Source organism: Acanthisitta chloris, unplaced genomic scaffold (assembly GCF_000695815.1).
Source record: "Acanthisitta chloris isolate BGI_N310 unplaced genomic scaffold, ASM69581v1 scaffold30244, whole genome shotgun sequence".
Lineage (NCBI taxonomy): Eukaryota > Metazoa > Chordata > Aves > Passeriformes > Acanthisittidae > Acanthisitta > Acanthisitta chloris.
The window spans coordinates 84,953-108,581 of NW_008668195.1; the positions used below are offsets into that span (position 1 = coordinate 84,953).

The following is a 23,629-nucleotide window of genomic DNA, read 5'->3' on the forward strand; positions in this document are numbered from 1 at the left end:
CAGATTGAATGGTCTAAAAAAATCTTGACAGAATAAAGATGAAAACCTGTGTTGAGTCCAAAATTATCTGTTGACTCATCACATGAAAACTAGATTCAACTGAGTTCAAAATACTTTCAGAAGTGTTGGGTACATCATACAAGTAAGGATATATATTTTTAGTTTCTCTATTCTTTTGCCATTGAGGTGGCAGGGAGACAATGGAATGCCCTGGCACCTTCCCAGCCCAGCTCCTGTGCCTTTCCCCCACAGGTCTGGCAAACAGTGTACCTCAGAGGCAGCATAAAATCTTGCTTTGAGGATTTACAAGGTACCAGTCATATTTTTGGTAACATTCCAGACCTACTTTGGGGTCCTTGAGATGAGAATTATTCATGAAGAAAATTTGGAATAAAGAAAAGTAAGAGACATCCAATTAGGTCATTTCATAGTGTTGGAACTGAGAACAAAACCTCTGTGTACACTCTGGCTTTCTTTAAATTTCTAACGTATATGGTATGACTCGTAAGTGCTACCTTTAGTTTTGATTAGCTTCCTATTTAAATTTTCCAAAGCTGCATACTGCTGAATGATGTTCTCATATTTTTTCAAATTATAGCAATCAGTTTTTAATTCTGTGATTATGGCTTTACTGAAGAACTGTTTAGAAAATAAAACACATTAGAACTCCTTTGAATTTTTCAGTCCCTCATTTAAGACTTTTATTAACAGAGGATTTTTGAAGTTACTTGGTTAATGCTACTGGTGATTTCAAATACCAGGTAATAGTTACCATGTCGAAGTTTATGAAGAAATTGGCATTGCTCATACTTCTGTGTAGAAGTGCTGATATGTATCCCACCTTCCCATGACTTTAATAGGACATGAAGAAACAATACACATCAAGGTTCGCCAGACTGAAGATTATCCAATTGATCTCTATTACCTCATGGATCTTTCAGCCTCCATGGATGATGATCTGAATACTATCAAAGAACTGGGTTCAACTCTTTCTAAAGAAATGTCAAAACTGACAAGCAACTTCAGACTGGGGTTTGGATCTTTTGTTGAAAAACCAGTTTCACCATTTATCAAAACTACAGCTGCAGAAGTAAACAACCCTTGCAGGTAGGCAGGGAAAGTCCTGACATCTGTTTGCCTGCCAACATTAAGTCATAATATTAATTCAATTCAGCAATTTCCCTGGAACCTCTGCCCTCTTCCAGCTGTAAATGAGTCAGTTCGTGAAACAAGATTTGTCTCGTTTAGTTTCACACTCTGATCATTAATCTCTTGAGTCTTATGTTATCTGGAGAGAGGAATCTGGGAGTGAGTCTGCTTTTTAGCTGCTAGTTACAAATGTGCTTAATGCAAACAGGTATGCAGAATAGTTGTTATAGTTATGTATTTTTCTTTAGTTTTCTAGACCATACATATATATGTAAGGATTATTATTATTTATGACACTATACTAAGGAGGTGCACAGTCAAACTCTACACAGGAGATCAGTTTCATTTAGCCATCGATGTTGTTTTCCAGTGTTCTTTCATCCCTTAAGATCGATCTGTCTCCCCAAACCCACGCTGCCCTAGCCCTTTCCTAAGCTACACACGGGAGAAGCTGTGCTCTGCAGCCTGGAGTGGGACTGCAGAAGCTTGGTGGTGCTCTCTGAATGTCATTAAGGGGCTACAGGTCCCAACGTGCTTTCAAGTATGAAACCAAGGCACAGCAGGGAGCATGGCAGGGGCTGCACATTGGTAACTGGCTGAATTAGTCTGCTGTGGGACGCATTCCCCAGCCCTTACGCAGATCTGTTTCCATTTCCCATCTCACTGGATGCTCTTTAATTATCTGATGTTTTTCACTAGAAGAGAAACACATGATCAGAAACTAACCCAAGCAGGCCTTTGAAGTAGCCATTGTAATGATTTCTGACTCTATTATCCATAAGCTGTCGCACTTTTCTTGTAGAAGTGTACCATATGAGTGCTTACCCACCTTTGGATATAAACATGTTTTGCCACTAACAAATGATGCTGAAAAGTTCAATGAAATTGTGAAAGGACAGCGAATCTCTGCTAATATAGACACTCCAGAGGGAGGATTTGATGCAATTATGCAGGCAGCTGTTTGCAAGGTAATTGTAACTTCTAGGTATAATACTAATTATTCTGTCTATTACCACTCATAGTATTATATGGTAGCAATTCAAAGTGGATTATTTTTCAAGAATTTTTAATGCAGTCCAAGAGCCTCATTAGATTTGTGTGAAAATACTTTTGGCTGTAGCAAGGAAAACATGCATATTGCAATATTTTAGTGTTTCTTTTTATTTACACAGGATAAATAATCCCAAATAACCAGATAATTACTGGGTCTGTTTTCTTGATTGTTTTTTTTCTTTCAATGTTTTTTATTAACTGTGTTCAGAGTAGTAAGCAGATTGACATGAATATGACCAGCCCATGTTAATAAACACAGAGATGATGAGACAAAATGTTAGCCAAAGACAATAGAATGAACATCATCTCTTAAGAGACATTGTGTTGTCTGTGATGCTCCCTTGAAAATCATACCCTTCATTCATTTTGGGATGCCATTCTCCAAATCTTTTGCTGCTTTTCTCTATTGTGATGCAATATAACCTGCTAAACTGCTGTGTTTGAAATGACAGGAAAAAATTGGATGGAGGAATGATTCTCTACATTTGCTGGTGTTTGTGAGTGATGCTGATTCCCATTTTGGAATGGACAGTAAATTGGCAGGCATTGTTATTCCTAATGACGGGAACTGTCATTTGGACCACAATAATGAATATTCCATGTCAACTATTCTGGTAATTAACTATGAATTTTGTACAACTCTTGCATTCTGAAAATGTAAAGACAACATGAACAACTTAGAAAATTACTGAATTATACTTTTAACACTGTCATGTGTAAAAGCTGGGGAATCCAGGTATTTCAGGTACTCTTATTTGTAACCGCACATTTCATTAAACATAGAACAGTGTCTTTGTATGGAATTAGGAGAGATTATAGCTAGGAAAAAAGAAAGAACAAATCTGATTTCTGCTAACCAAGAAAGCACATGGAATGGGACTGACTAGTATTTCCTTCTGCAGGGAAGGCAAAATTTGCATTAATCATGTTCCCTGAAAGGCTGTGAGTTCAGGAGCAGTTCAGGAATTTGCAGGACACTGTTCCTGTAGGAGAACGTACCAGCTTAAGATTCAGTGTTAAAAATGCTGACTATGTACACTATGGTGCTCAGTGTATGACAAATATCCAGTTGTTCTGGTGCAATGTTATTCTTTGGATGGATTAAATGCATATCTAACAGATGCTACTGAGCCAAATCTTCCAGTATGGTAGCTGGCTCTATACTTTTCTCAGAGGGATTTCCTTAAGAACAACATGAGCAAATTATATACACCATCTTTTATTTTGTATACATGTATTCCTAATTATTGTTTATACTACACAGTGCTAATTATGATCACTGGAATGTGTGTTTCATGGAAGATGGTTAGCAACTGGAAGCACATGAGAAACAGACTGATGTGTCTCTCTTCTGTTTGTTTGCAGGAGTATCCCACAATTGGACAATTGATTGATAAACTTGTGCAGAACAATGTTCTATTAATTTTTGCTGTAACAAATGAGCAAGTTCACATATATGAGGTGAGCAAAGTAAAATGTTCAGTTTGAGAGTACTTGTTCTCAAGTTCACCCATTCGCACTGCTGATACAGTAATTCTAGTACTTACGACCAAATTCTGCAAGATATTTCTGTAATAAAAATAGCTAGGAAAGTGTGTATCAGAAGAAAGCACTTCTGCTTAAGAAGGACTTCATGTATTGATTTTGATGACCTGTTAAAAGGTAACTTTTAAATTGGATTTCAAGTTGAATCACACTAATCTTTTAAGTCAAGGATTGTCAAAATAAGCATTGCTAAACTATTCAGTGCAATCATTGTGATTAGCCTTTCGTATTTTATAAGGCCAGAGGACAGTTGAACTTTTCTTAGTTTTATAAGACAAGAACACCTTCTGAAACATGCAGTTTCCTTCATGTTCAAGTGTGAGATTTTGGTAGGTTTTGTTGTTAGTGGTGGTGTTGTTTTGAGGGTTTTTTTGGTTTGGGTTTTTTTTGGGCGATGTTGTTTGTTTGTTTGTTTTTCTTTATTTCTGTGTCTCTTTCCAATGGAACGAATAGCAAACTAGCCTCAAGATGGAAGGTAAAAAAAGATGTTGGAAAAAGTCCTCTTTCCTCATGTGTTGTTCCTCATATCTACTGAAGGAAAACACTTCAATACAGGATGTTTTGACATTAGAACTTGCAGAATCCTATTCAGTGAAGTAATTTCCTGCTCTGTGAAGTCATGTCATGGGAAATGGGAGCCAGGAGAGAGGAGGGAATAGAGGAGCAGTGGTTACAGATATGCAAAATCCATATTTTTAATAACTTGAATGTCATTCATACCTGCAGCTCCACCGGTCATCTGTGCAGGCATCTGTTTTCAGCCTCCACAGATACAAGCCCTCCTGCAGCCCTGTGCTGCTTTTGACCCATTGCATGCTGTGAGCTGAGGCAAAGCCACCAATGGCTGCTTCACTCCTTCTTGCAGTGAATCTGAGCAAAAGCCCACTGAGATAAAATAAAACAGATATTGGCAATTCTTATTTCATTTTCTGTCCAGTCCTGCTGCTGGGAAGGAATCTTCACATGCAAAAAGAATTCTAGATAAGAGTTCAGTGTGGATAATAAGCAGCCTAAACTTGGCTGCCTGGCCACATACTGCTGCTTGAAAGGGGACAAGCAGAGAGAAATTGTGCCTCCAGATTTCACAGTATCACAGAATGTCTGGAGTTAGAAGGGACCCACAAGGATCAATGAGTTCAACTCTTGGCCCTGCACAGGACATCCCCAAGGATCACACCATGTGCCCATCCTTGTATCAAATTTATTCAGGTTGATTGAGAGAAAATCAATAAGGGTGATCCTACTGATACAATAAGCTCAGCTTTCCAAAGGAAAAACCTTCACTCAGCATTCTTCATTAAAACCAAAAGTACAATAATGAGTAGAGAGGTGCTCCTCTGGTGTGAAAACCACATGGAAAATAGGGAAGAAAGAATAGGGAAAAAGAGAGAGCAGATGAGTCCTTGAGGTACTCGCCAGTATGATGGTTTTCTGTGTCTGTCTTCTATGCAACCCAGGGAAGACCCCCCCAATACTTCTACAACTGATTCCAGTGGTAGAGTTGTCTTGAGTGAGACTAATGCTCCAGCTGTTTGACAGAAGTGACAAGAGTCACATCTTGCATAAACTGATTCTCAGATTACAGTCTTGACAAGGGAGGAAATGCTCTGCATCTTGAAGCACTGACTGCCTGGCTTTCTTAAAGACTATTGAATACTGAGCTGGAACATTTACTAAATCTCATTATTGCTCAACAGTTTTAATAGAGACCCAATTAACAACAGGTGAAATATTTTTCCCGATTTTAATAGACATTGCTGTTCTAGGAAGATAATTTGGAAATATCTTTATGATTTACAGAGCCTTATTTGGTCCAGAGAAACTTTCCTCTTATTGATGGCATTGTATTTTCTCTTGGAAATTGCTGGTGGTCACCCCCAGAGTTGGCCAAAAGTGCTCTTAACAGGGTGTTTCTCTTTCAATATCCCTGTGTCTTATATCCATATCAAAGTTATCAGGTGGCACCCTTTGTTCACTGGGAACACTAAACAAAGGTTTATAGCTAACAAAAATGCAAGTCAAGGTTAACCCAACTAGGGAATAGTTTTTGTTACTTTCTTTGTCAGAGAAAAAGGAAGTCCAACTATCTTCTATCTTGTTGGGTATACAGTAATCCCACTGAATATATTATACCTGCTGCTTTCATCTTTTAATAGTGTTTTCTTTCACTCATTTAGATAGCTATAGATGAAATGGTCTGCCTTTTGTCCTGTAGATGATGTGGAAAATCAGCCATAGCAAGTACAAAAATTACGTACAAGTCACTCAGTGTAATTTTTCTACGGTAAAGTATACTTTCAAGGGTATATGCAGGGTGTACATGCAAACATACACAAGAGTGTATGTGCAAACAGGGCAATGGTGTCATGTTTTCATCTGCATGATGCAAATCTGTAATATAAATGCAAATAACCTGTATCTGTGCTTAAGCATGTAAAAAGAACAGAGCAAGACAATGAGAGTTATGCTTGTGGAAAGGCCAGTGCTCAGGTAACGTGGAGGAGGTGGCAGAGCACTCTAAAACAGCACTTGGACATCACCATTGAACCACTCCTGTTTTGGCGTTCCACTTCTTTTTAAAAGCTTCAGTGGTGAAGATTTTGGAGTCTCCCTCAGATAACTCTCCCCATTATCCTTTCAGGTGGAAAGCCTCTCCCCAAATATCTCAAATCTACTTGAACTCAGCATCTAACAATATCAGATCACAATAGTGACCATTGCTATTTATAATTTAGTTCTTAGGGACAAACGTGCATTAAAATCACCACAAGGACTTAGAAAGCACCTCTTTAAATAGGCTTGATAGATTCCATTAGTCTTAAGTGCAGTGTTCAGACTGTCAAATATATATTTTGTATTTCTAGCTCTGTATAATCCCCAACAATCTAGCCCAAAATAATTCAGTCATGTAATATTCTTGTTCCTCTTCAACTGAATTTTCAGTTTATCCCCTCACATGCACGTATATTATTATCTAGCACACAAATATTACAGATGGCACAAGCACAGAACACATGTGCTTGTAGCAGAACTGGTGCTGGTTTTGATCCTTCCATGCATCCAAACAGCTACTGCACAGCAACCGCAAGAGATCATTTAGGTCTGATGTCCTCCCTGACCACAAGAACTTTAGAAGTAGTCATGTGGAAACATTTATACAGCCACTCAAAAGTAAATGCAAGAGATGAAAGAAAACTCCTTACACTGAGCCCTGATAATTTGAGATTATATATAAAAAGGATATTTTTTCCAAGAAAAGTGTCTTAAAATATATTAATGTATGTCTAGCTTTTAGCATCATCAGTCTCAGCTGAGTCTTACCAAAGCAGCAGGGGATGTTTTTATTCTACAAAAGCTATTCACTCAAAAAGCATGTGTGAATAATTATATTTTGACAAATCCTATTTTGGTGTAATGGAAAACAGTAGTCTTTAAGCTTTCATGAAGTAGTTGCTATTATTGTTGATACTATTTGGTTTCAAGCAGAATTATTTAAAAATTTATTCAAATTTAGATAAGGGAAAGACTCCCTCTTTAATCCTGACTAAGCAGCACTTCTTTTCAAGCAGAAATTACTCTTTTTTGGATGAATTATTTCTTTTTATATCACAGGAGAATACGATTTGAAAATTGGAGTTTCAGGCTGCATTGTGCTGCTGAAACTTTAACTAAAAATACTCTCATCTCCACACTTGCAGAGAATTTCAAATTATTTCTATATATCTGGCATGCACTCTATTTATGATGAAAATTCTTCTATCATTTACTCTGCTAAAAGTTAGACATAACCCCAATATTCAAATAGATAATTGTCAAATTTCCCTAACATGAATCAGAGTTCCTCTATAAAATGGCAGTTCCCCTTTTAATGAATATTGATTCATGAGTAATGAATAAAAGACTAAATTCCGTGGCATTGTTTGGATGTTTTACAATAGTTGCACCCAAAAAAGCATCAATCTGCCTCACCTTGTTAATGGTGAAACAGAAATATTAGTTAAAAGGTAGGGTTTAGCCACTGGACTGGAGATACACATTTAGCCTGGGCTTGAAACATCATCCTTATATCACCATGCAGGAAATTTTTGTTCAAAGAGGAAAGATCAAACAAAGTCTTCAGAGCAGTATGTCCCTGCTGTTTGTTTTGCATACCACAGATTAAAGGGGGCTCGATTTTAAATTCCACATTTATCATCTTTTCTCACAAAAGCTCTACATGTACAAAATGCAGAGTTTCAATATTCCAAGAATCCTTGAGAGGACACTAATCACAGGAGGAGTCAGGAATGCAAATTCTCCAGCTGTAACATTAAATGCAGTTAATCCCAGTGATTTACAATAGCACTTTAGAAATCTAATGAATGATAACTATTCCATACATAACATATAAAGCAATCACAGAGCTTTTGGAGCTATGAAGTATAAGAAGGATATAAGGGTATCAAATTGTCCATGTTTATTAATAGTTCTCTGTATTTTATCTTTTTTTTTAATAACAGCAATGATATGATAAAGTACAAAAGAAAATTAGTGCTACGATGTGTTTTTTAATGATGAACGTGCTATATTCCAAAGGATATGAGCAAGAGAAGTTCGTGTATTTAACAATCGGGCAAGATAAATTATAATTCAGCATATTTAAATTTTAGCTGCCAGGTGTCATGTTAGTGTCACAATGCAGTTCAATGCAAAAAGGAAAGAAAACTTATTGCTGAAATAAATTGCTAAACTGTTATTAGCATAAATTCAACATACAATCCATCATAGCCACAGACCACTGGGATACATGTGCAAAGATTAAAAAGTGACTGCTGTTGCTGAATCTAGGGTTCGAGACTCTTGAGTAGTACAGCAACAGTAGAGCAGCTGAATCTGTGGATATTTTTATTAGAGAAAAGCACAACTGTTGACAGACTTCTTTCTAAATTTGAAAAATAGCTTGAGGACTACTATAGTATCAAACATCCAAGAACACAAAGGTGATTTAGGAATATATGTCCAATTAATTTTCAGTGAAATTAGCTCTTCCCATAGACTTTTTCATCAGGATGTGTTATGGAGTCTGCAGGAATCTTACAGTTATTTTAGTTGGCTACGATGCATTTGGTTTTCTTGTGGTTGTTTTTTTCTTTGTAGATTTTATTTTTATTGTTTGGTTGGACTTTTTCCTTTTTTTGTTTTCCCCAGATGGTAGATCCTTGTCACCTAGTGCTTTAAATTCATTTTTTATGTTTCCAGAACTATGCAAAGCTTATTCCTGGAGCTACCGTTGGACGACTACAGAAGGATTCTGGAAATATTCTCCAGCTGATCATTGCTGCATATCAGGTAAGATGGTTACATGGTGTTTTTTTCCTTCATGTTTATATGTTCAAAATTGGCTTGCAATTTGGTAAAAACTTGCACTTGGTAAAAACAAGTGTCTGATTCTTTTTATGCACTGATTGCAACACTTTTTATGTTAGGTGCTGACCTTAACAGCAAAAGTTGCATTCATTCCGAGGATTACGTGAGCACAGAATCAAAATTCCTATGACCTTCTGTCATTCCTTAGTTCCACTGGAATGCTGAATTCAAATCAGCATGGCATCTGGCTTGCCTTCTTCATAGCCCTGTACTTCACACCTACTCTCAACCTTCTTTAATATTCAGGTCTCCCAGTTCCACACCTCGACCAGGACTCAACTCCCTCCCCCTCGGTAGCTGCCACCAGAGCTGCTTTGCAGGAATATCTAGGGGAGAAAAGCACTATCCTGTGCACAGTGCTCTCCTCTGCTTTAGCAATTTGATGCTGCCCCTGTGAGGCTGTTCTGAGGTTTTATAAAGCAGAACACAGGAGCCAATATGGGTTTGTTTAGGTAATACCAAGACTTGAATGGGTTTGTTTAGGTAATACGAAGATACACTGTAGCGATGTCAGGAACATAACACAGTGCTGCTCTTCAGAGCTTTGTTTGTAAATGTATCCTGGGTGTCTGGTTCTCTTCTGTCAGGGGAATGGTTTTAGACAGTTGTACAGGTTTTTACACAGATATATTCATTTACATCTATGCTGATATACCATAGATTTCTTTCTTCCATCTCAGCCCTATTTATTTAAAACCTGCTCTACTAGTTGTCTACAATGACAAATAACTCTTTGGAAATAGCTTCTGTTTCTTTCCTTACTTTTTTTTCTTCTCTTCCTTCTAACACCTGAGTGAGATATTTATGAGTAGGTGATTGGAAGGCAAACCAAATTCATCTAACTCCTATAATTCTTATGAAAACAATACAATTTGTGAGTTATGACTTTTAAATGAAATACAAAATACCAGAAGATTCCCCATTCTATGGAAAATTGTATAAGGAAAGAACTTGAGGGTTAATCTTTGGAATCTGCAAATTGTAATAAATACAGGTGAGGAAATCTTTACATGAGCAAAGCTATTGCTAAACTTTGGTAACAGGATTTCACTTCTGGATTCCAACCTGATATTAGTCACATCTGGTTCCTATCAGGATTTCTTCAAGCTGGTACTCTAATGTATAGACAGAGGTTCCTACATTTGACAGCCAAAATACCATTTTGTTGTCCAGTAAGTAATGGAAAAACACAAAACAACTGTCCCAGGGCTGTGTCCTGGTGCCTTTGCTGTAACATTAAATACAGAATGGTTCCTTGGTGGAACATTGGAAGTGTTGAGAGCGCATCCTTGCCCCTTCCCCTTAGCATCTGCTTATGTTCCTATTGCTCACGATTTTTTTTGTACTTTCCTTTTTTAACATGCCAATATTTTCAGTCTCTGCTGGCTCTGTAGCAAAAGTAATTTCTCTGTCAGGATATGTTTTGCTTATTCCCATCTTAACCTACTCCCTATGCTTTAAAGTTTCACTGAGTGCACCTTAGTTCTGATGTTGCAGTGTTTGGTGAATAACAGCTCTTCATTCACCTTCATATATTCATGACTTCATAGTATTCTATCACTGAGGCACCTTCCATCTCACCAATCTTCTTTCCAGATTGGACAATCCCAGACTTTTAAGCCTCTCCCTGGCTATTCCATCCCCTTGGTAACTTTATCAGGCTGTCTGTTTATCCTCCCTGACTCTGACTGCGTCCTGAGATGTGGAGACCAGAAGAGCTTGCAGTACACAGTACAGGGCTAACTAAGGTTTATATAAGCACTAAGCGATGCCCTCTGTCTTGTTCTCATCCTGGCTCATAGACTCAGGACATTGCAGGCTTTTTTAGCTGCTGCATGCTTTGAGCAGACCAGCTCCCAGAGCTGATCCTGTTTTCATCCATTCCATGGGCATGGTTTGGAGGGAGCTCTGAGTTCTGTACTTGCTCCACTCCAGGAGTGGCAGGGAGGTGACTGCAGGAAGGGTGCTTCTGCCTTTGGGCCATAGCTTGCCACATCATCATCCAGGTGCAGCATGTCTAGACTAGGCATCAGAGCTGTTCACAGGGTCTTAAAATCCCACATACATCTCAGGATGTAAAAAGTGTACAAGTAGAAACATGTCACATTCAAAATTTCCTGAAGTCCATTTTATTACACTTAACTTTAAAGGTTAACAATCTTATTGCTTCATGATTGAGAATCTTCCAAACAGAAAACATTGAAAATCACCTTATTTGATGTAAGTGAAGATACTTGATTTGTGTTTTGACTATGAAGGGGGAAATTAGGGTAGACCTGCAGTTAAAAAATCACATACTAAACAGAAGATCTAATGCCACTTCTGTCGTAGACTTTTCATGATACTTTCAGCAGTGTAACTCAATGCCCTGTGTCTCTGTTTCTTTACTCACAAAAACAAAATAAATAACTCTTTGCCCCCCAGGAGCAGAGTTAGGCTAAATCTTTTAACACTTTTAAAAATGTTTTCGACTCTTTGCTTGCTGTGCAAACACAAGGTTTGCTAATGCCATTCACCATGTGTTGCCGTCTAAAAGCTTCGGAGAGGAAGTAAGCAAGATGAAAAAGTCTGAGCTGTCAAAATATTTGTTACAAGGAATTCTCATGTTCTTTCCAAGTATGATTCATTTTCTTCTGTAAGCATATTTCTGCCTGCTTTGTTTAGCATTGAATTCTGCATAACTTTGTGTTGCAGAGCTGTAGGCTAAAATGCATCGTGACAGATAGCAGGCCATTTGATTAAAGCCATTCCAAGATTCTAAAATTTCCAGAAAAAATCCTCCCTTTTTTTTTCTTTTATTTTTTAAGGTGTTTGTTCCTTTCACTTACAAGAAAAGGAGACCAAAGAAATAATGTATTAAAAAGGACAGGTAACACAAGGGCACAAGTATGTAACACTGCTTTGTCTGTTGTTTCATTCAGAAAATTTTTTTAACCACAAATGTTTATCTCTGAATGGCTAAAAGCTCACTAAACTGTCTGCTACTTGTCCTCAGACTGTAGCCAGGCAGCTTAGTAGATTTAAAACATCATTAGAAGTGCTCACAGATATTAAGATCTAAACAACTCCAGTTTGTCACAGTTTATGTGTTCATTTTTGGTGGCATAAGTTATGTAATTTGCTCTCTCACAACTGCAAGGCACATTGAAATGACCCAATACAGAGTCCAGAATTCAAAGCATTATAACTTGGTGCTCAGCCGCGTTTAATTTTCTCCCACAGTTACTGTATTTGAGCCTTGTAGTTTTGTAGTTGGTGCAAGAGGGACTACTGGTGATATCTCCTGTAACATTAGCTCATACCAACAGTTTTATCTAGAGGTTTACTATGTTGGGTCCTTTTGTGAGAGCCCAGCCACTGCAAACAAATTGTCATCTAAGACTCTCTGTGTTGTTTCAATAGTGGCATAAGCACCTAACTTTAAAACAAACATTAAGGGAAATTTGGACATATCCAGAGCTACCAACATGATCAATCTGATGCCCAGGGCACAGTTTTACTGCTCAGGCTGCATGCTGGAAAGAGCTCTGGGTATTGCATGAACCCGTCTTGCACGACAGGTTACTTTGGTTTACTAACAATGTTTTCCAAGTGAAAAGACATTAAAAAAACTCACCAAATACAACCCTAAGACAAATTTCCAGGGAATCCAGGGCATGTACAAAGGACAGGCACTAGTTGCTTATGCAGGTTTATACCTATTCTACTCTTACTTGGATTTACCCCACCAAACTTCTACTCTAATGAGTCATCCTGATACCTTTACTAGAATGACTCACTGAGGTAAGGTCAGGGAGCTCCTCATGCTCTGATTGAAGGGCAGGGGCTATTTTGTAAGCAGTTAAACTCAGCAGAGCACAAAGTCAAGTCAGTGAGATGTTTACTCAGCAGCTGCTGAGGTACTTTGAAAAATTTCCATTTATTGGATCCACAGGCCAATGAAGTGATAGGGAATTTCCCCAAGGTCTGTGATAGGCTTTGGATTAAGGCTGTGTAAGCAAAGCTGCTATAAAATATTTTAAGACTTAAAATATAAAAACCTGGTGTGAGCGAGTTCAGGGAGACAGTTTTTGACTTAAGAAATGAAAGTTTGGTTGAACAAATTGATTCAAGAAATGGGAATGTTGTTGAATACAGCTTGAAATAGCACGAAAAGCTCAAGAAGCAGGAATTTCCATCAGGAGAAGAAAGCAACGGAGGGAGAAATATTGACACAGACTGGCTAATCAGGAAAAGACCAGAGCTAGCAATGCAATCAGGGGCACAAATCCACTCCTCAGTAAGACCAGACCTAAAGGAAAACCTGTAGCAGTCAGCAAAGTGATGAAAGATGATTTAATAAAACACTGAGTTTGTTCTCCTGCAAGGGGAGGAAATAAGCCCCGTGACAGCGGATATTAAACTGATAACACCATTGCTTGTCACTGAAAGCTGAGTCTGTTGGTACTTGCTTTGTTTTGCTCATTCCCCATTTTTCTCGCAATAGAGAGGTCTGTAAACAAAGCACCAAAGCATAAGTGTACCCCTGTGTAAGCTGGGATAAGTTACAGTCCACGTTACACAGATGAGGAGCATTGTCAGCACTTGGCAGTGTTATTGCTCCATTCATCTCATGCTTTTTTCCTTGAAGGAGCTGAGGTCGGAGGTGGAGTTGGAGATCTTGGGAGAGACAGAAGGTCTCAATCTCTCCTTCACGGCCATCTGTAACAATGGGACCTTTCTTCCACATCAGAAGAAATGCTCACATGTGAAAGTAGGAGACACAGTAAGTAAAGAACAAGTTCTCAAAAGACATGAGGTCCAGAGAATTTAGGACACTAAGGTAGAGAGTTTGCTCTTTATTTAACAATCTTCCTCCAAACAAGTTACCAAAAATTAGGCAGTATCTATGACCCTCTTGCTTTGCCCGCAGCATGCACTTCCCAAGCCCCGTGCAGAGCTCCGGGTGCTCCAGGTCCCAAGAGCTCCCACTCTCTCTTCCAGGTCTCTTTCAACGTGACTGTAAGTCTCTCTTCTTGTGAAAAAACCAGAAGGCATCTCATGATAAAACCTGTGGGGCTCAATGACATGCTGGAAATGGAAATTCATCCCCTATGCAGCTGTAACTGTCAGGCAAAGGCCGAGGTGAACAGCCCAAAATGCAACCGAGGGAAAGGATCATTTGAGTGCGGCGTGTGCATCTGCAGCCCAGGGTATGTGGGGCCACACTGCGAGTGCAACGAGAGCTCCCTTGGCACCAGTTCCTGCAAGGGCTCAGCTGAGCAGAGCTCCTGCAGTGGGAGAGGTGACTGCTACTGTGGGCAGTGTGTGTGCCACCCGTCACCATATGGAAACGTGTATGGGCCAAACTGCGAGTGCGATGACTTCTCGTGTGTGAGGCACAGAGGGCTTCAGTGTGGAGGTATCGTCCCTTGGTGCTATTTTTACTGTCTGCATTTAGAACTTTATTGACTCACCCTTAGCTATGAGCTTGTATTTTCATCATATATTCAGTTGTGATCGATTCTGCATAAAGTGTAATTTACTATTTCTGAATGGTCTTTAGACTTAAAACAATTTTTCCTGAGCTATGCCATTATAAATCAGAAGTATTTACATCAAAACAATAGGAATAGCATTAAAGTGACAGGAACCAGCGATGAGATTGTGCTGAATAGATAGGCTGAAATTACGCTGCTATGAATGAAAGAGGTTGCTTTTTACCCATTAGGTTGTGCACTGTCAGGAGACAAGACCTGTCTGGAGGACTCCAGTAAAGAGAATGGAGCTGCACTAGCTTAGAGTCAGTCCAAGTGAAAATTTGATCCTCTGGATTAAAACTGAAAATGCTGGGGGAGGAAGAAAGATGTTTGGAAGAAGAGTTGGAGAGGGAAAAATACCTTCTTTTGAGGAGAATATTTTAAAGGTCATCATTCAGATTCTTACTAAGAGACTGATTTGAAGTATAATAAATGTTTTTCCAGGCAATGGTGACTGTGATTGTGGGGAATGCGTGTGCCACAGTGGTTGGACTGGTGAATACTGCAATTGCACAACTGACACCAGCACCTGCATTGCTGAGGATGGGACACTGTGCAGTGGGAGAGGAGAATGCATCTGTGGGATGTGTGCTTGCACCCATCCAGGGGCTTCAGGCCAAACGTGTGAAAAATGCCCCCTTTGCAGTGACCCCTGCAGTTCCAGGCGGTAATGTGCTGCTTTTACGTCTCTGATGTTTGTATCATCCAAGTATCTATTTCCTATACTGCTTCAGCAGTGTGCTCACTGTTGTGTCTGTAAATCTGATTTGCAGACCCAAACCTAGGAGCTTCTTTGTCCTTTGAGAGGGGTAGTCATAACTCATTATCAACCATTCATGAGCATTACTTTTGTATAAAAGGACTCTATGGAAAACAATTAAAGCACAAGTAAAACTTCACACTTCCACTGCTATCCTTGGCCATACAACTAATCAGAATGGTGACCTTATATGACAAAAACAGATGAACCTCCTTCCAGACCACAGTACAGAATGAAAATGTCTCAGCACAGCTGCTACAGCAAAAATGAGGACTTAGAGAAACATTTGGCATTTGTATTACTCTTCTCATGCATATTGAATGAATAAGGTCAGTTGTTCACTCAAGGATTACATGTGCAAATTCACAGTCCAAATTCAGTTAAGCTTGGCTGAATTAAAGAGATGCAAGTATGATAAACTAGGTAATAGTCTGGGGATGAATCAGTGGCTAGCTGTATGTCATGTATAAATTGATGATAAATTGACTGTAAATTGCAAAATGTCTTCTGTTCACTGAGCACACAAAATTCATGTAGCTTTCCTGCTGTGGCACAAGGTGCATGCTATGGTGCATGACAGGAAAAGCAACCAAAAATACGCAGCATGTGAAGCTGATCACTCTAAGTGCACCCATGCTTTTGCAGGGCTATAGGCCAAACTGAGCCAGTCTTCAGTGGAAATTTAAGCTAGAAGTTGAATTAGGCTTCACACAATGCATGTTCTTAATGACCCTGGCTTTGTTTTCTGAGTGCTGAGCCAGTTTAAGTTGCATAATGTTTCATGATAGTGTCCTGTCTCCTTATTTAGAGTTGAGGCCCATTTCTCTCCCATGCTAGCTCTCCACCACAGGATTTTCATACTTGTCATTGCAGTCTACACCATATCTGAGTTAGAAGCTATTCTATGGCATCATTTCCGTCAGTGCTGAATTTGACTGACAAAAGCAAGTCTCTCAGTTTGTTCAAAGCTTAAAGTAAAAAGAAAATCTGCATGCAACTGCTCTAAACAGGAAGGACAATGCTGCTGCTTTGCCTAGTTTGGCAGAGAATAAGGAATATAAGGTTACATGATAGGCATTGCATTAGCCCATTTAAACATGTATATTGTATGCAGTGTTAGATCTTTTGTCTCTGTTCCAGTGTCTTCCCTTGCTGAAATGCAGGGCACAAAAAGCCAGAAGAGAGAGAACATTGGGAATACCTAGGTAGGGTAACCAAGAGAGCTGAAAGACCAGGCCAGATGAGATTGAGATCAATCTCAGGCAGCTGAGAAAAAGAGTGTAGTATGAGAAACATGGCAAATATGACAAAACCAACAACACTGTCTCCATGAGATAGAGGAGATCCCATTACCCTCTCGTTTTTACTATTCACCATCCCCAGAGCAAATGATAAGGTCATCCCAATCCCCTGAAGATAAACTCAGCAGCCTCAGCATATTCCCATGGATATATGTAACTCAATGTTACAGGAGATGGCCAGATTTTTGGAGGATGTTTTGTTGCAGGTTTCCCTTTTCTTTTCTTTTCTTTTCTTTTCTTTTCTTTTCTTTTCTTTTCTTATCTTTTCTTTTCTTTTCTTTTCTTTTCTTTTCTTATCTTTTCTTTTCTTTTCTTTTCTTTTCTTTTCTTTTCTTTTCTTTTCTTTTCTTTTCTTTTCTTTTCTTTTGTCAGTCCTCCAGGCTGCTTCTCAGAGTCTCAGTCCTTCAATCTGGCTGAAGCTATTTGTGAAGGATAAGCAAATACATTTTTCATCAGAAATTGTCCAATATGAATTGTTTTCTGTTTCCTTTTCTATTAATAAACTCTGGATTTATTAAAATCCTCATTGAATTTATGGAAAGGTTTTCAGAGATTTCTAAAGTAATTGGCTTAGATTCTGTTTTTTAATAGTATTTCAATCATTCCACCATTCAATAAAAATAATTTTTGAGTAAATTTCATTGGTACAATTAGAATCTAATTCCTAAGACAAGTAATCACATTCAAAAGACAACTGTTGAGACACCTGAAAGGTGTTCTAATACATTATTCAGTTGACTTTCAACAAAAGCAGACTAAGAGTAGGTGCCCCAGCTTGATCTCTTTGAAGTCAATTACAGATATCATTCATCTGATAGGAATTCCTTCAGCTGGTGTTAGTCTGAAAATATTTAGTGTTCAGAATATTTATTTTTTAAGTTTTTGAAAATGAATGTTATGTGTGAGTAACCACATGTCTTTGATAGATCTGCATGAATAATGTTGCCTGGGGTTCTGTCTGTTAGCTAATAAACTCAAAGAGAATAGAGGACAAGACAGAGCTTATCCACAATACCTTTATTCAGGTGGGGTTTTTTTGGTTGCTTTTGTTGGGATTTTTTTTGTTGGTGGCCATACCTATCATATTCCTGAGAACTGCTGTATCCATAGCAGAAGACCTTTTGTTTAGCTTCTTTTTAAAATGCAGATGCACACATACTGCCTTTTGTATTGTTGTTCAGTGACAGGCAGAGATTGATGAGCTGCTGAATTATTTTCCACAGGAGCTGTGTGGAATGTCACTTGGCTTCCGATGACAAGTCACAGGGAGAATGCAGTGAAAAATGCAAATTGGTTGATGCAACTGTCAGCATTGCAAAGGGTTGGTATACTCAGTCTTCCTCTCTTGTGTGTGTGTGATTAGCGGTAGGTTCCACTTTCAGTAATTTTATATTTGAAAGTAGCCTTGTTTTTCTGGTGTGGAATTATATTATGGCTCATAAGGCAATTACTGTCTGTGTACATTTCTTCTGGAACAAGTAGGAAATGCAGAACAGGGCTGGTATTACTGTTCCAGGTTAATTAACTCATTGGATCATGCCTATTTTCTAAGCAGTTTATGTAAGAATGTATAAAATTTAATAAATATGAGTCCTTGCAAATCAAAAAGAATCAAACCAAACCTTTAAATGAAAGAGTGCATCTTTTTCTTTCCTGTAGAGGAAGGTGCTTGCCTGTTCAAGGAAATGCAGAACAGGGCTGGTATTACTGTTCCAGGTTAATTAACTCATTGGATCATGCCTATTTTCTAAGCAGTTTATGTAAGAATGTATAAAATTTAATAAATATGAGTCCTTGCAAATCAAAAAGAATCAAACCAAACCTTTAAATGAAAGAGTGCATCTTTTTCTTTCCTGTAGAGGAAGGTGCTTGCCTGTTCAGTTCAGACAATTCTAGTGCCAACCCTATGGCACATGCAATTGGTAAGTGAGGCAGGACATAGGTATATAATATCCACATCATAGATGTACCATAAGCATTAAGTAAGACAAATGTAAGAACGAGGATGACAATGCAGAATCCTGTGTAACATCAAAGGTTTGTGTCTGCAAGCTGTTGGAAGCCCATCCAGAGCTATGCAGAAATGTCACTGATGTACATCTTTCCAACAAAGCCAGACCTTTTGTTTTTGATGATAATGCTCCATAACACAGAGCTCCAAAGTTGCAGATATTGCCCGTGGAAGGACAGTTTCTTCTAATTCTGTATTTTTATTAAAATTATTATCATGCTTTGCCTTTCTAGACATAAGTATTTGTGTATAAAAATATGAAATATACAAGCATAAAAATATTTTAGAGGCTTAAAAAACATATAAGCACTTTTATTGTGTCTCCGTAGTTAGTAAAGTTTTCAGGTTGCTGTTGTCACATGGCAGATATTTGTAGCTAGGAATATAAAAAACATTCTACTTTCAAATATAATGAATACTAATCAACAGCAGAAACAGCAATTTATACGGCTCTGTTCACATACACGGAGGTCACAGGAATATGAGCATGACCTTATCATCTCCTGTTCCTGCTTATTTCCTTTTTTCATGTCCTGCACTTCCCTGACTGGGAGTCAGCTACTTCTTCAGATTTAAAATCTATCCGCAGCAGTTAGAGCAGCTGCTGTAAATGAAGGAAGTGAAAGCTGAATAACTGTTCCCATCAGAACCCCTCAACAAACAAATAAACAAAAAAAACAAACAAAAAAAAAGAAGAGACTGTTGTAAATGGTCTTTCATCTTAAATGATTGTGTAATATCTCAAAGGATTTGTTTTGGAGATGATCTCATTAAGAAGTCCTGAGAGGAAAAAAATAACCTTCAAAATAATAATTAAAAAATAATCATAGAATAAAAGCTGTAAGAGGACCCCTTGTTGTTCTACTTGCTATCCAGGAGGAACCACAATTCCTACAAAGTGGATCCTGCCACCACCCCAGCCACAGGGCATCAGGTTGCTCCTGCCACAAGCCCAGTGGGGATAGTTAAGCTTTCCTTGGAGAAACTCAGCTTTTCCTACCCCATAGTACTGACACTGCACAAATTCCCACTGCAGCAGCAAAGTGGATGCTGGAACCTGAATCAGAGGCAGAAACCTCTGTATCAGTGCTGCTCTGTTCTGACTCAAAGTGAGATGAACTCTGTACAAAAAAAGCACTTTGTTGAGCAAAAAGCAAACAAGAAAGGGCATAATGACATTTAAATTTATAGTCAAATTGTTTTGTTGAAGCTTTTATCTGTTAGAAAACGGTCTTTCATGCTTTGAGTCTTCAGCTTGCCACTGTTACCCAATTCCTCTTCCAGTGTGACTCCAATGATTTCAAATACTATTGAAATTAATGGAATTGTACTGCAGGCAGAAGTGGGAAGAGTATGATGATTCATTGCAGAAAATTACACGGATGTAAATAACAGGAATTTACCTACCAAGGCAAATTTTTGTGCTGATGAACTGCAAATAATATGTGCAATAGTGTCTCTTAGTGATCACTCATCCTAAAGATAACATCAGAGAAATAAAAATACTAACTGTAAGTTGGGTTCTGAATACCTTGCACTGACATTTTCCCTTTCATTTCTACGTCCTTGTACATGACCAGACTTCTGCTTCCTTGGTTTCAAATTATGACATTGAATTTAAAATTACAATTTAAAAGTAACTAATATATGTGCAGTTACTGCCTTCTGGATGATATTTGGAATATGCCTGCAAGTTTTTCTCTGCCTTCAGGATAGCTAGCAACAATCCTTCTTTTTGGTTTTTTTCCTTAGGCAAGCTAATCTTTTGAATCTGCTTGCTTAAAAGAGTTGGGAAAGTACAAATATTGCAAAACTTGTGACAGTGTTCCTGGAACTGTGACCTGGCAATGAGTGCCATTAATTCAGTACACTCAGCCTGCAGTTTGTGACCCTTCTAACACACTCAAATCTAGTTAAATCAGCAAGTCTTGGCTGCCTGTCACTTTGGTAGATAACACATTACTCTACCACCAAGGATGGAAAACAGGTTAAATACAAGATTGCTGCAAATCAAGAGTATGTTTCCATTAAAATTCAACCAGATGTGATTGTCTCTTTATAACAAGCAGAGAAAATGACTGTAGGGTACTCAACTATTTATACTTTCCTATTTTCTATGGTGTTTAATAGTGTTTTCTGTAAGACCAAATCTATCATGAGTAAGCAATATGGGGAAGAAAAAATAAAGTCAGCACTTATTTCTTTATGTACCATAGGTTTCTTTAAAATCCGTATTCTTGTCTGATTCCTATCTTATATTTAATTATGTATAATTCTTCATATTAAAGTTTGTGGACTTGAGATTTTTAGCACAGTTGCTTATGAAATTTCAGTAAGAGTTTTGAATGAGTAAGAAGTAATGGTGAGTGACAATTACTTAAAAAAAATGTTTGAGAAGCCTCCTGTTTTTATTTCTTCTCAAAATAAAACCTAAGAAGTTTTCCTAAATGTACCTAGATTTCCAATGCTACTCAAATCATGGGTTACAAGGAAACATAAGCATTCAGCTCCAAAGGTATTAATGCACAGAGTTATAAAGTATTTTTGCTCTATAAAATATTGTATCACCGTTACACACCAAATTATGGTGTTTCTGGCTCTGGACTTGTAGTCTCAATTTTTGATTGTCTTATTTGCTTTATCCTGTCCCTCAAAGCCATCTTCCTCCTGTCTCCCTGTTCCCTTTGAATGAATTTTTCTCAGCAGAAAAGGTTCACCAGTTAGGAATAATCTGGAAGGAAAAAACATTTTTGTGCAGATCAACAGTAAAGGAAGGGACAAATGAATGGGAGCATAGTGTCATCTCAGGTCACTTTATCTGCTTCCCCTGGAACTGCATTACAAAAATCCCAGAATTGAAGCTTTCTGTTATTAATCTGTATTTACTCTTGTGGCAGTACTGGACACACAATGATCTTTGAGGGGGCTATTGTGGAAGAAACAAATGGCAGACCTTTTAACAGCATCCACTGCTGTTTGATGTATTTATATCTACTTCTGAAACATGATCTAGAGATGGCAGGAGTAGCTGTAAACCAGAAGAACATACTTTGTTCTACTGTTTACTTTGTCCTATAATTTGGGACTATTATATTTCCTAGACAGCTGGTATCTAAGCATCTTAGAAGCACTTTCAGTTCATTGACATTCACAGCACACTAGAGTAACAGGGTGCACTAGATGGTCATTGCAGATTGACAACATCCAGATCAGTTCGTTGGAAATACAAGTGAAAAATCAGCAACTAAACAAAATTGGGATTGGAAGAAAAGTCAATAAATTCAGTAGAAGTTCTGAGAGTATTTCTGCTTTTGTCTTTCACTCTTTGCCATCCACAGATGAGGCTGTGACAAACATGATGCCAGCAGTTGCTCTAGTTATTAAATGTTAAATTTCATTTGATCTGATGAATGACTTTTTTCCTTCCGTCTGCAGATTATTCAGAGGATAAATCCATTCCCTGCTCTTTGCAGGGGGAGAATGAATGTATAACCACATTTCTACTGGCTGTGGATGTACAGGGAAGTGCAGTCATTCATAGCATAGAACAGAAAGGTAAGCAGTGAATATTGCTTTTTCTATGTGAAATCTGATTTAAAACCACAGACAGGGCAAGCAAACTAACAGCTGAGCTCTTTTAAGCAGCACAGCACCTCCTTGTGTTTGTAGCTCTCCTCTGCCCAGCCAAAAGAGCACCTCCTCAAGCACTTATTTAATGCGGTGATAAAATAAATACTTGGCTTTTCATGAAAGATGAGCAGAATGATCCTTTGGTTGCAACAGTAAGTTAATTTTTTGAAGCCTTGTGCAAATCTAAGATGATGATACCAAATGTCATTTGCATTATGTGATAAAGCTACAAATCACTTTAAAATTACATATATATTTCATAGATGGACAAATACCCAAAAGACTGACTGATTGGGTATACCTGATGAAATTCTAAAATACATTTACAATTCTGTTTAATGTTGCAGTATTACAGAACAGTTTGTCTCAGCCCATCTTCACAGGAGATGTGCTCCAGCCCTCATGCAGTTTTGAATATTTTGCATAACTTACAGATATACAACAGGTCTTCTTATGTCCTTTCATTTAACATTACTTCTTTATTTACTGTTGTTTCACTACTGATTTTTCATTACATTTCCTAATCAGGTAGGACAGGAGAGAACACAGACACCACTTTTCAGTGGCCAAATAGTTTATCTTCCAGATGTCTTCATACTAAATATTAGTTATGTTTTAGGCAAAGCAATGTGGATCTGTAACTTACTTCTGTTGACAAAAATGGCGTTTGTTTTGTAACCCTCTGTGTAGCCTTTCTCTAGGAAATGTGTGCGAATGAAAGTAACTTCACTGAGCTAAAAAAGCAGCTTCTGCCATAAGAACAGGAGTCTGGGTTTATATAGGTTACTAGTACAGCAAAGATGGTTGTGACCAAGCTAGTAGTAAAGAAGCGTATCTGTTAGTAAACTGCACTCCTAAGTTTCAAGAATTTAAGGGTAAGATTTCCTCTTTAATAAATACCTTTGTTATGCATTTTAAGTAGATTTGACAAAAGAAATAAGGAAGGCACATCTCATTGACCTCTGTGCAGTGACCCTCCCACAACACTACAATAACCACCATCACTGTCATCTGCCGTTCTGCTCCTGCACCTTGAAACGTGAACTGAGACCTCAAAAAATTCTCTAGAAATAGGATTTCATCCATAGAACTAAGTCCATATGGCACCAGTAGCCAGAATACCAGCTCACTGCTCAAACCAGACCACTCAGAATTAGTTAAATGATGACATCAAGAAAAAACAGAAAGGGAAATAAAATCATGTAAGCCAAATAAGACAAATGAATTTTTCAATGTCCTTAAACCATGGTTCAGC

General features: G+C 38.1%; 1 protein-coding gene across 2 annotated transcripts in view; it reads left to right on the top strand.

Annotated features, from left to right (window-relative positions):
- The window catches only part of ITGB6 (integrin, beta 6), a 30,358-nt gene that overhangs the window by 4,438 nt on the left and 2,291 nt on the right, over positions 1-23,629 (top strand). For both annotated transcript variants that reach the window (XM_009072802.1, XM_009072801.1), the window contains 10 exons: positions 861-1,107; positions 1,952-2,117; positions 2,655-2,816; positions 3,568-3,663; positions 8,986-9,075; positions 13,784-13,918; positions 14,137-14,554; positions 15,117-15,339; positions 17,957-18,054; positions 22,180-22,299. In XM_009072802.1, the coding sequence (XP_009071050.1) occupies positions 861-1,107; positions 1,952-2,117; positions 2,655-2,816; positions 3,568-3,663; positions 8,986-9,075; positions 13,784-13,918; positions 14,137-14,554; positions 15,117-15,339; positions 17,957-18,054; positions 22,180-22,299 (1,755 nt within the window). The remainder of the gene's footprint in view (positions 1-860; positions 1,108-1,951; positions 2,118-2,654; positions 2,817-3,567; positions 3,664-8,985; positions 9,076-13,783; positions 13,919-14,136; positions 14,555-15,116; positions 15,340-17,956; positions 18,055-22,179; positions 22,300-23,629) is intronic.